Source organism: Lissotriton helveticus, chromosome 11 (genome assembly GCF_964261635.1).
Source record: "Lissotriton helveticus chromosome 11, aLisHel1.1, whole genome shotgun sequence".
NCBI classification, from domain to species: domain Eukaryota; kingdom Metazoa; phylum Chordata; class Amphibia; order Caudata; family Salamandridae; genus Lissotriton; species Lissotriton helveticus.
Genome location: NC_136072.1, coordinates 470,095,788 through 470,108,321, shown reverse-complemented (window position 1 = coordinate 470,108,321; position 12,534 = coordinate 470,095,788). Strand labels below are relative to the sequence as shown.

Here is a 12,534-nt window from a genome sequence, read left to right as displayed (position 1 = left end):
AAGCTCGCAGGTTGCCCTTCAGGTTCGGGGAGCACTACCAGGAACAACAATGCCATGCAGACTCAATAGTTCAGAAGTCGCGGCCTGACGCGTTTCGCTTCCTTGCTTTCTCAAAGGCCGTTTTCTGCTTTCCCTCGGCGATGCGCGTCTCACTAAAATACGAAGATGCCGTCTGCTGATAGGCTGCAGGTTCCCACTGTATTGTGGTATTTGTAGTGAGTCGCTAGTTTACCCTTGATGGGTTCCAGGTTCAGAAGATCGCTGATGCCTGCCCTGGATGGGCCCCCTGAGCTAGAGAGTCAATGATATCGGCGTTGATCCTCCCGAACTGAGCTGGGCGATTTCCCAACTCATCGGCCCGCTCAGAATTCAGTAGTGGTGCTTCCCCCGCGGCAAGGCATGCCGCGTTGTAAATAAAAGCTCGCAGGTTGCCCTTCAGGTTCGGGGAGCACTACCAGGAACAACAATGCCATGCAGACTCAATAGTTCAGAAGTCGCGGCCTGACGCGTTTCGCTTCCTTGCTTTCTCAAAGGCCGTTTTCTGCTTTCCCTCGGCGATGCGCGTCTCACTAAAATACGAAGATGCCGTCTGCTGATAGGCTGCAGGTTCCCACTGTATTGTGGTATTTGTAGTGAGTCGCTAGTTTACCCTTGATGGGTGCCAGTTTCAGAAGATCGCTGATGCCTGCCCTGGATGGGCCCCCTGAGCTAGAGATTCAATGATATCGGCGTTGATCCTCCCGAACTGAGCTGGGCGATTTCCCAACTCATCGGCCCGCTCAGAATTCAGTAGTGGTGCTTCCCCCGCGGCAAGGCATGCCGCATTGTAAATAAAAGCTCGCAGGTTGCCCTTCAGGTTCGGGGAGCACTACCAGGAACAACAATGCCATGCAGACTCAATAGTTCAGAAGTCGCGGCCTGACGCGTTTCGCTTCCTTGCTTTCTCAAAGGCCGTTTTCTGCTTTCCCTCGGCGATGCGCGTCTCACTAAAATACGAAGATGCCGTCTGCTGATAGGCTGCAGGTTCCCACTGTATTGTGGTATTTGTAGTGAGTCGCTAGTTTACCCTTGATGGGTGCCAGGTTCAGAAGATCACTGATGCCTGCCCTGGATGGGCCCCCTGAGCTAGAGAGTCAATGATATCGGCGTTGATCCTCCCGAACTGAGCTGGGCGATTTCCCAACTCATCGGCCCGCTCAGAATTCAGTAGTGGTGCTTCCCCCGCGGCAAGGCATGCCGCGTTGTAAATAAAAGCTCGCAGGTTGCCCTTCAGGTTCGGGGAGCACTACCAGGAACAACAATGCCATGCAGACTCAATAGTTCAGAAGTCGCGGCCTGACGCGTTTCGCTTCCTTGCTTTCTCAAAGGCCGTTTTCTGCTTTCCCTCGGCGATGCGTGTCTCACTAAAATATGAAGATGCCGTCTGCTGATAGGCTGCAGGTTCCCACTGTATTGTGGTATTTGTAGTGAGTCGCTAGTTTACCCTTGATGGGTGCCAGGTTCAGAAGATCGCTGATGCCTGCCCTGGATGGGCCCCCTGAGCTAGAGAGTCAATGATATCGGCGTTGATCCTCCCAAACTGAGCTGGGCGATTTCCCAACTCATCGGCCCGCTCAGAATTCAGTACTGGTGCTTCCCCCGCGGCAAGGCATGCCGCGTTGTAAATAAAAGCTCGCAGGTTGCCCTTCAGGTTCGGGGAGCACTACCAGGAACAACAATGCCATGCAGACTCAATAGTTCAGAAGTCGCGGCCTGACGCGTTTCGCTTCCTTGCTTTCTCAAAGGCCGTTTTCTGCTTTCCCTCGGCGATGCGCGTCTCACTAAAATACGAAGATGCCGTCTGCTGATAGGCTGCAGGTTCCCACTGTATTGTGGTATTTGTAGTGAGTCGCTAGTTTGCCTTGCCTTGCCGCGGGGGAAGCACCACTACTGAATTCTGAGCGGGCCGATGAGTTGGGAAATCGCCCAGCTCAGTTCGGGAGGATCAACGCCGATATCATTGACTCTCTAGCTCAGGGGGCCCATCCAGGGCAGGCATCAGCGATCTTCTGAACCTGGCACCCATCAAGGGTAAACTAGCGACTCACTACAAATACCACAATACAGTGGGAACCCGCAGCCTATCAGCAGACGGCATCTTCGTATTTTAGTGAGACGCGCATCGCCGAGGGAAAGCAGAAAACGGCCTTTGAGAAAGCAAGGAAGCGAAACGCGTCAGGCCGCGACTTCTGAACTATTGAGTCTGCATGGCATTGTTGTTCCTGGTAGTGCTCCCCGAACCTGAAGGGCAACCTGCGAGCTTTTATTTACAACGCGGCATCCCTTGCCGCGGGGGAAGCACCACTACTGAATTCTGAGCGGGCCGAGGAGTTGGGAAATCGCCCAGCTCAGTTCGGGAGGATCAACGCCGATATCATTGACTCTCTAGCTCAGGGGGCCCATCCAGGGCAGGCATCAGCGATCTTCTGAACCTGGCACCCATCAAGGGTAAACTAGCGACTCACTACAAATACCACAATACAGTGGGAACCTGCAGCCTATCAGCAGACGGCATCTTCGTATTTTAGTGAGACGCGCATCGCCGAGGGAAAGCAGAAAACGGCCTTTGAGAAAGCAAGGAAGCGAAACGCGTCAGGCCGCGACTTCTGAACTATTGAGTCTGCATGGCATTGTTGTTCCTGGTAGTGCTCCCCGAACCTGAAGGGCAACCTGCGAGCTTTTATTTACAACGCGGCATGCCTTGCCGCGGGGGAAGCACCACTACTGAATTCTGAGCGGGCCGATGAGTTGGGAAATCGCCCAGCTCAGTTCGGGAGGATCAACGCCGATATCATTGACTCTCTAGCTCAGGGGGCCCATCCAGGGCAGGCATCAGCGATCTTCTGAACCTGGCACCCATCAAGGGTAAACTAGCGACTCACTACAAATACCACAATACAGTGGGAACCTGCAGCCTATCAGCAGACGGCATCTTCGTATTTTAGTGAGACGCGCATCGCCGAGGGAAAGCAGAAAACGGCCTTTGAGAAAGCAAGGAAGCGAAACGCGTCAGGCCGCGACTTCTGAACTATTGAGTCTGCATGGCATTGTTGTTCCTGGTAGTGCTCCCCGAACCTGAAGGGCAACCTGTGAGCTTTTATTTACAACGCGGCATGCCTTGCCGCGGGGAAAGCACCACTACTGAATTCTGAGCGGGCCGATGAGTTGGGAAATCGCCCAGCTCAGTTCGGGAGGATCAACGCCGATATCATTGACTCTCTAGCTCAGGGGGCCCATCCAGGGCAGGCATCAGCGATCTTCTGAACCTGGCACCCATCAAGGGTAAACTAGCGACTCACTACAAATACCACAATACAGTGGGAACCTGCAGCCTATCAGCAGACGGCATCTTCGTATTTTAGTGAGACGCGCATCGCCGAGGGAAAGCAGAAAACGGCCTTTGAGAAAGCAAGGAAGCGAAACGCGTCAGGCCGCGACTTCTGAACTATTGAGTCTGCATGGCATTGTTGTTCCTGGTAGTGCTCCCCGAACCTGAAGGGCAACCTGCGAGCTTTATATATATATATATATATATATATATATATATATATATATATATATATATATATATATATATATATAAATACACATACGCACACGTTTACACTTACCTGATATATACTTACCATTGAATTGTAAAGGCATGTGCGTGGTAAAGGCAATGTGTCCTAAATGTATTGCATGTTAAAGAATGCGCGGTAAAGGCAGTGCATGGTAATTGGCGCATTGTAAAGGCTGTTTCCTCTTTTAGGGGGTACTGTTTTAGAGTCTATGCAGAACAAGTTTATCTACAGCAACATATGTTACGTACAAACAGAAAAGGTTACCCTGTAATCACCTGTTTGCTGCGTGTGCTGTAGATCCACATACGCCACCCTCCACCCCGGAAGCATGAGGTTCTACTTGCATATCTCTTCTTTTATTACTGAAGTGACTTTCATGATGCTAATGATGCACCATGCTGCATTTACTGGCCACTCCATACTACCTGTTACCCACTGTGCGAAAAGCGTGGAGTCGGTGCTCATGCGCATTACCCACTAAAGGAACAAACAAACAAAACCTCCTTGCAAACATCCAAGCCCATCTCTAGATGGAAAAAATATGCAGCGCATGCGAATCTACAGCAGTATAAACTTTGAACAATTACTTTCAGGATAAGTTACATTTTCCTTCAAATATCTACATCATCTGCTCACTATCCACCGCCTAAGGGAGGAATTCACTTTACACTCTATGCAGAACATGTGCAACTTTAGGTACACATGCTGCAAACGGAAAATGTTACTTACCCTGTAACCATCTGTTCATAGAGTGCAGCGCTGTCGATTCATATGCTCCCAACCTCATCCCCAACAGCCAACCGTGATCACAGATTCTCTTAATACTTTCTCTTTTCACAATGCACACTACTTACTAATCTATCTTCGATTCTACACTCCACTTACACTACTCACCTGCTGAGCGGAAACAAATCCAAGGTGCTGATTTGCCTGCTCAAATTACAGGACCTTTCTGTATGAAACTCAGTAATAGACGGAAAAGGTACTCTTGATTGGTTTGGTCTTCAGCAAAATTTTTACCCTCCTTGATAATAATGCTTGAAATGGTACTTACTCTATCTTTCTCTATTTATTTCAAGGCAAGTACCCTGCCAATGCTTTCACTGCATTTAAAGACTGATGGCATGTCCAATTTGTAACCTCAATAATCTTTGACACAAATGATGAAAATCTAATCCAAGGGCCTTACTCTTATGATTTGTAAAACTCAAGAGTGCCACCATCCCCCATGACAGCCTTAAGTAAATTCAGATTTAGTCTAATGATCTGGATCACAAATGCCCCTTGATTTTGAATTTTAAATGCTCATGAAAGGAAAAGTGCCTTCTTTGGTGCTGAAATTTAGATACTTACCCTCTCCCTGAAGACAGCACTCCGCAATATAAACGGAAGGATTGATATTTGGTTTAATCTCGGACAACTCATTGAAAACGGATAAAACACGGATTAGGCTGGAGTAGTTCATAGATTCTAGGGTTGTTGGTCCAGCCACCTACCTGGGGCTAGTTATTTGATCAAAAGTAGAAGAAGTAAAAGATCTAAATTATGTGCCACTTCTCAAAAATACGTTTATGTTTTTTCCAGCTATTTCTTCACTGCTCACTGTTAATGTTTTTCTCAAAGGTCATTCTATGCTTTCTTGTTTATTTTGGCAAACCAAGATGCTTGTTACACATTTGAAAGCATTCATTCGCTGGGGCGGCTGTGCAGTACCAGATTTGAAATACTATTGGGCAGCAATTAGTACTAGGATGTGTAAACTGTTAAGAAGCCTACACCTGTTGGCTTATATTTTTTATTATTTAAGAATCGCCAGCAAGACCTGCTATTACCTATTTTTAGAGTCTTTGTATTAGAAGAATATTCGTTTTAATGTATTTCTGGTCAATTGATTATCTTGAAATATTGCTACTCTGCTTTTCTACTTTTCTTTCTAACCAAAAAAAAGAATGTGCAACACCCTGTCCCCCTTGACAAATCGTTAAATACCGATTCGGTAAATGACATCGATTCCTATGGGCCTCAAGGCCCATAGGAATCAATGGCAATTACCGAATCGGTAAATACCGATTCGGTAAATACCGAATCCTACAGATTCGGTATTTTTTACCGATTTTTTTTACCTACATTGGATTTACCGAATCATAATTACCGAATCGGTAAAATTCGGTACTTATGAATCGGTAAATCCAATTTACCTACATCTAGCCCTGTATTTCTTAATATAATCTCAGTTGTACCTGTGTGAGTTCATTGTGAGAAGTGTGCCTGTGTGTGAGCGCAAGGTGAGTGTTCCACCTATGAGAGTGTAGGGTGTGGGCAGTGCCTGTGTGAATTGTCTGTATGAGTATAGAATAAGTTGTCCCTACGTCAGTGTAGGGTAAGGGGAGTTTATGTCCGCGCAGAGTTAGGATAGTGCTCAGTGATTGGTGTGTCTGTGAGTGCAAGGTTGGGAGACAGTTTACGTTGTGCATTTGCGATTAGAGTTTGATGAATGTGCGTACGTAAAGGCAGGATTAGCAGTGTGTCCAGTGCTTTAAGTGGAATGAAGATGGTGAGAGTCTTGGAAAAGAGCATAGCCGAAGAAACATTACTTCAAATCATTTACTAGAGGTTTTATCTGTGTACTTAAGGGTGTGGACTACAACCTGTGCTTGCCATAGCATGCCACTTGTCTAAGGGTGTAGCTTAGTAAGCAAGATTTATTTTTTGGGGGGGGGGTCTGAATCGCAATTTATCCACCTAAAACACAGTATGTATGCTGAAGGGATTACCAAAGTTTAGGAAACACTGTACCCACTACCCACGTGGAACAGGTTCAATACTTATTTGCATTAGGTGGGCCTCTGTGTAAGTTCCCTTTTTAAAAAAACAGTTAAAACCTTTTACTCAAACAAGAACGAAGAGAAAAACAAACAAAGGCATAGAAGACCCTACTTGAGGGTCCCCAGACCCAACCCTCAAGCCAAGAATGTAACCCCCATAGCCCCCTAAGCTGCTCTCCTGCACCTGTCTTGGATTTGGGTGGCGCTATGGCCTCTATGTGCTTTCTATTTGTGCACCCAAAAACACCAAGAAACATCGAATATATTCCCCATAAACCATGCTAGATTTGTAGGCTTAGGAAGTGTTTGTTAGTACAGATTTGTATTTAATTTCAGATAAATAAGCAGTGACCGTTTTCTCAATAATTAGAACTGAAATTGTTTCAGCTCTAAAATGATTCTGAAAATATGAGATTGTGAATTTAAACATTATGAAAGCCTGTGAACAGATATCCCCTCACATCACTTTCTTCTGCATTCCCTCTCGGCTTTAGTCACTTGTTCTCTTTTTCTCTCCATAACTTTTCTTAAAATCCCTCCTCCAGCTTTCTTGTCTCACTCTTTTTTATTGCTGGTTTTCCACTCTCAGTGTCTACCGATACTTCCTTTTTTGTTTATTTCAGGTTTCCCTCTCTATCTCTTTACATCAACACACTCCACACCCCCCCACCACTTCCCATTTTAATGCTGCATTTGCTTATCTTTTGGTACTGTCAGTTTTTAAATCGCTTTGTTTCTCCTTCATGCACTTCCGCATAGAGATTTAATTGCAAATGGCACATAAATGACCATCTCTTGCTCTCTGCAAGGAGTCCAAGGATTGAATGAACATGCAGTCTGATCACCATTATGACCCAGTAAGAAACACTGTGAAAACAGGAACTGCCTCCATCCTCCCCTCCAGGGTGCTCTCAATTTTGCCCCATCATGAACACTCATCCACACCCTGAACTAACCCAGACATGTGACACAACTCCGTTTTCAGTATGGCCTGTGCAAGACTCATGTTGCTTGAAAACCAAAGCTACAGACATAAATAATTTATGAAAAAATACATACTCAAGGAGAATAGCTAATCATTTTCTATGTTAATTGTACGTAAAACATCTGAAGTGTAAATCACTGACCTGGATTATTTGCAGTGTTCTTACATTTATTACTGAGAAAGAGATCAGTGGTTTTGCTGGTAAAGTTAAGGATACAAATTTAGGGTCCAGTAGGCGCCCTTATCAGTGTCTTGTGTTCAGTTACTGGTGGTGTGCAGAACTCATCCCACTTAAAGCCCCGAGTGTGCCGATGTGACTACATTGTGTGCCTGTGGGAGTGCTGGTTAAGGGGTATGCCTGTATGACTGGAGGGTAAGAGGATTGTCTGTATGCATGCAGGGTGAGAGATGTTCCCAAGTGAGCGCTGGATACAGCATAATAAAAAGACCATTTTTTGAGGGTATTGTTGCCTAAAAACGAGACCAGTTGCCAAGCAACTCCGAAACAGTATGGCACCCACTTGGCAAACGCCTGCCTTTATGTGCACCTGTTGCACTGGCAGATTCCCGAAGAGATCACAGTGCTCCGCCATAGGAGCGGAGACCCTGTCCTCCGCTGAACTGGAGATGTGGTAGGCCGCTCGCCGAGGTCTGTATGACTCCTAAAGGCTGCCTCAGCTATTGCACCAGGAATTCAACATTTCAACGTTTATTAAAGCATCTCCCTTGAAGGTCACTGTGTTCACATTAATTATGTCTACATTTCATTTTGGGGTACCTCAGTCCCTATGGACATGTTGAATTCACATGCTTTTCTTGCACATGGCATATGATATTTTACATTTTGAATGTTACAAACTAGGAGCAGTTCTGGGGTTTGAGGGAGCAATTATTTATATTTAGAGGGGCCACATGATGCAAAGGTAGAAGAGGACTATTCTACGGTGAATTCTGTCTGGCCCCTGTTAATGGGGAGAAGGGGACAAAGAAAAAGAGGGCTGAGCAGCAGAAAGTGCCTGGATCTTGTCAAATGGTGTACTGTAGGGTTTGTTGGGAAGTCCATAGGTGGTGAGTGATACAACGGACCTTCATGGAAAAGGGAGTGGCGTGTTCTAGCAATGATATAGGGGGACTGGGGGTCAAGCATTTGAACGTTCTTTCGTGGTACACATTTGATTTTAAATGCACACCCTTTTCTTCATAGCATTTTGTCTGTGCAAAGTGCGAGAAGGCCTTCCTAGGACATCGTCACTACGAGAAGAGAGGCTTGGCTTATTGTGAGACTCACTACAATCAGGTAAGAGACTTTATCATGTGCATGTTTGATAGATGTATAAATGTTTATGTCACATACCTTGTATTTTCCTGCAAGTAAGAAGCTTATGACATCACACATGTGGTCTTGAGTGACTGCCTGTCTCATGCTCCTGGCGAGGAAGTACTTCAGTTATTTCTTGGCAGGCTTCTATATTTCCTTTACTCACATTTAGCGAACTACTTTTTGTTCCATGAGAGTTCACGTGTTTTCCAGCTGTCTCCCTTGTATGGCTTTCTCAACACCACTTTCTCTGCTTATGTGCTTTCCTCCCCCACCTGCTCTCATGTTGCTCTCACCCGTGTGCTTCTACTCCAGCACTCCATTTTTCTCTCTTTCGCCCATGTTCTCTCCCTCTTGTTGCTTCTCTTCTTCACTTAAAGTCTGCCATAACAAGCAAAAAATATCCCTGTTGCTGTGCTTTTAGGGACACGCTGAGAGAGGTGGGAACCAAGAGCACTCTGGCAAGTATTTGAGGAGGATAAGCAGCACAGAAGGAGAGAGCTAGAAAGCACTTGAATTCTCATGGAGTGCTCAATGAAAAAGAAATAAAGTAGTTTCCTAAATGTGAGCAGTGGAACGATGCAAGTTCGAATGGCAAAAGGATCATAAAGAGTCTTTGCTTTAGGTCGGGCACAAACACAAAGAGAAGAAGTCAAGACATCGAACAAGAAGCAAGCAAATAAGAGTGACAGTAAAGACAAGCAATGATAAGCAGTGGGCAGGCTGTTAACCCACTCATGGTATGTGTATTTGTTAAACACACTTTCATCCACGAGGGTATACTAGCACTAAGCAGGTGTGTGCGCCTTGCACAGCCTATGATAGATTGATTAATTGAAAAGCCAGGACTTCAGCTTCTTGCAGATTCAAGAAGAGAGGAGGAGGTTCTGATGTGGAGTGGGAGGCCATTCCATGCTTTAGGAGTGATGTAAGAAAATGCCCGTCTTTCCGCTCGGTACTATTTTTACATGGGATGTGTGTAAGTAGGAGTCCTGCAGAGCAGATGCGTCTGGGTAGTTGATAGGAGAAGATGCTACTGTTCAGATAGATGGGGCCCAAGTTGTGTAGTGCCTTGAAGGTGTGTGTGTAGAGTTTGAAATGAGTGCTTTGTGTGGCTGGAGCCAGTGGAGCTCCCTTTGTTGTGGTTTCTGTATTGGAGATTGAGGATGAGTCTGTCTCTTGAGTTCTGGATGGTTTATAGTCTTCTACTGAGTTGCTTAGTGATGCCGGCGTAGAATGCGTTTCCGTAGTCTAACTTGCTTGTGACTAGGGCGTAAGCAACAGTTTTTCTTGTTTTGCTTTTAAGCCATATGAAGATCTTCAGCATCTTCAGGGTGTGGAATCAGGATGCAGTGACTGTGTTGCCCTGTGCTGTCATGTCATGTTTGCTGTCAAGGATTATTCTAAGATTCCTGGCATGGGTCCTGGGTGTGGGTCCAAGTTGTGAAGTGCTCTGGATGAAGATCACTACCTCAGCCCAGTTGGTGATGAGCTTAAGACAGTTGCCTTTTATCCAGTGAGCGACTTCATCATGCAGGTGGTGAACTTGTTTCATGTGTTTGGGTCTAACTCAAGAGGGAGAGCATGAGTTGTGGGTTGTCAGCGTAGGAGAGCATGTTGATGTCATGTGCACGGATGACAATAACCAGGCAGATCATGTTTGTATTCAGGATTGGGCTGACCGATGAACCTTGAGGTTTTCTACAGATCAGTTTATTTATTCTAAAGATTTGTTGTGTGCACAGCTACCCCACGGGGTTCCCTGCGCAGGACAGACAGCTAGAATAACCAAGTCTTTAGGTTCTTTCGAAAAGCAAGTAAGGAATTGCAGTTCCTAGGAGCGACAGGCAGAGAATTCCACAGATAAGGACCTAGGAAGGCAAAGGAGAGGCTCTTCATACTGGTTAGCCAAAACCAAGGTATGGAAAACAACGCAGGGCTTGAAGATCTTAAATGTCAGTTTGCAGGCTTCTGAGGAGTAAAGGGCCAGGCTGACAGCTTGTGTTCTATCCATTAAGAAGGAGCAGATTCAGTGTAGAGCGGGCTCTTGAATGATAATCTCGGGAAGACACCTGATGAGGATGGGGTGTGAGACAATGTCAAATGCTGCAGAGAAAGACCAGTAGAATGAGGGCTACCATGCCTCATCTGTCAAGGATTATACAAATACCACCTATGGAGGCAATGAGTAGTGTTTCTGTAATGTGGTTGGACTTGAATCCGGACTGCATGGCTTCGAGGAGATGATGGTTGCAGAGGTAGTCGGTGAAGTGTTTGTTGATTAGGTTCTCTTAGAACTTTGCCAGGTATGGTAGGAGGGAGATGGGTCTGTAGTTGGATAGTGTAGCCTGATCAGCAGAAGGTTTCTTGAACAGAGGCACAATAGTGGTATGTTTCCAAATGTCCCGGAATGTGGCTGAGTCAATAGAGTCGTTGAGGATGGGTGTTACTGCTTTTCTGATCTGTAGGAGTCCTTTAGTGAAGGCGTGGTGGGTATAAGGATCATATGGTGCCCCTGAGTGGATGGTCAGGATGGTAGCACAGCTTTTGAGGGTGTGATGGTGGGCCACGAGGTCAGGGTTTGTTCTTCGGGAAGTTAAGTTGAGCGGTGACAGGGTCCAGTTGATTGTCGAAGATCGCTGGGTCTGGTGGCTCAGTGGACTAAAGCAGCCACTGCAGGGGCCTGTGTTCGTCCTCATGGTCACAGGTTCAAATCGCGGTAGGTCCACTCAGCCTTTCATCCATTGAGGTCGATAAAATGAGTACCATTGAGTTGGGTAACAATAAACATATGTTATTCAGCGCCAGGACACCTCAGGGTAATTGTGCGCTTTACAAATACACCTGCTATGTTATGTTATATGGAGGTGATTTTGTTGCAGAAGAATTTCAAGAGCTTGTTGCAAAGATCTTGTTAGGGGTGATGTTGCTGGAGGCAGCAGGAGGCGCAGTGAAATCTTTGATGATGGTGAAGATTTCCCTGCTGCTGTTAGTGTCTGTGTCGATGCGATCTGCAAGAGCTCTGTGCTTGGTGTTCCCGTATCTGCTGGTGGTAGTCTCTTAGGACTGATTTGAAGATGCCTTCATCTAGGGTGTCATTACTTGTTCTCCATTTGTGCTCCAGGTGCTTGCAACAGGGTTTTGTCACTCTGAGTTCTTCTGTGTACCAACTGGCCTGTAGTCTTACTCCTGACGTTGCTGGTGTGATCAGGCTGGTGCGTGGAGGTGGTGGAAGCCCACTCAGCTTCTGTGATGCTTTTCCAGCTGCACAGGCAGTTCTGAGGGTGTTAGGCCTTTGGTGGTGCAGGGTGGCTATGCTGAAACTGAAAAATGCATGTCCAGGTCTAGTTGCTGGCTTGCTGGCTGTTCATTAAATTCTTGTTCTTCAATAATTTAACCAGTTTTTAAAAATGTAAATGTTTCTGTGTGCAGCCCCTGGCCTCCTAGATTGGAAGTTATCTAGACCCACATTCCACTTGTCAATGCTAGGGGCAGATATACTGTCCCTGCCTGTATGATATCTCTTTGCTAGGACTAATACAAGTCTCAGGAAAGTTTTTTCCACTCTTCTCTATGCTTCATCTTCAATGATATTTAATAATACTGTCTTGATTGATGGTTTAATGGTTGACCAAGGACCTCTTGTAATATTCTGAAGATGCCGTGCCAGTAGGAACATAACATTTTCCTGGAGCAAATTGTGTGTACGAGGACTTCCAAGTTCTGCTGGCGATTGAGACAATTTTGTTACATTCACCATAGTTTTTTTGTGCAAATAAATCCCACATAAATAATTACATTGTA

General features: G+C 45.8%; 1 protein-coding gene across 11 annotated transcripts in view; it reads left to right on the top strand.

Moving 5' to 3' along the window:
* LIMS2 (LIM zinc finger domain containing 2) overlaps window positions 1-12,534 on the top strand; it is a 470,048-nt gene that overhangs the window by 349,185 nt on the left and 108,329 nt on the right. For all 11 annotated transcript variants that reach the window (XR_013602372.1, XR_013602371.1, XM_078666051.1 and 8 more), the window contains one exon: window positions 8,617-8,709. Coding sequence is in view for 9 of the 11 variants with exons in the window: in XM_078666051.1 (XP_078522177.1) it covers window positions 8,617-8,709 (93 nt within the window). In the remaining 2 variants the exon portion in view is untranslated. The remainder of the gene's footprint in view (window positions 1-8,616; window positions 8,710-12,534) is intronic.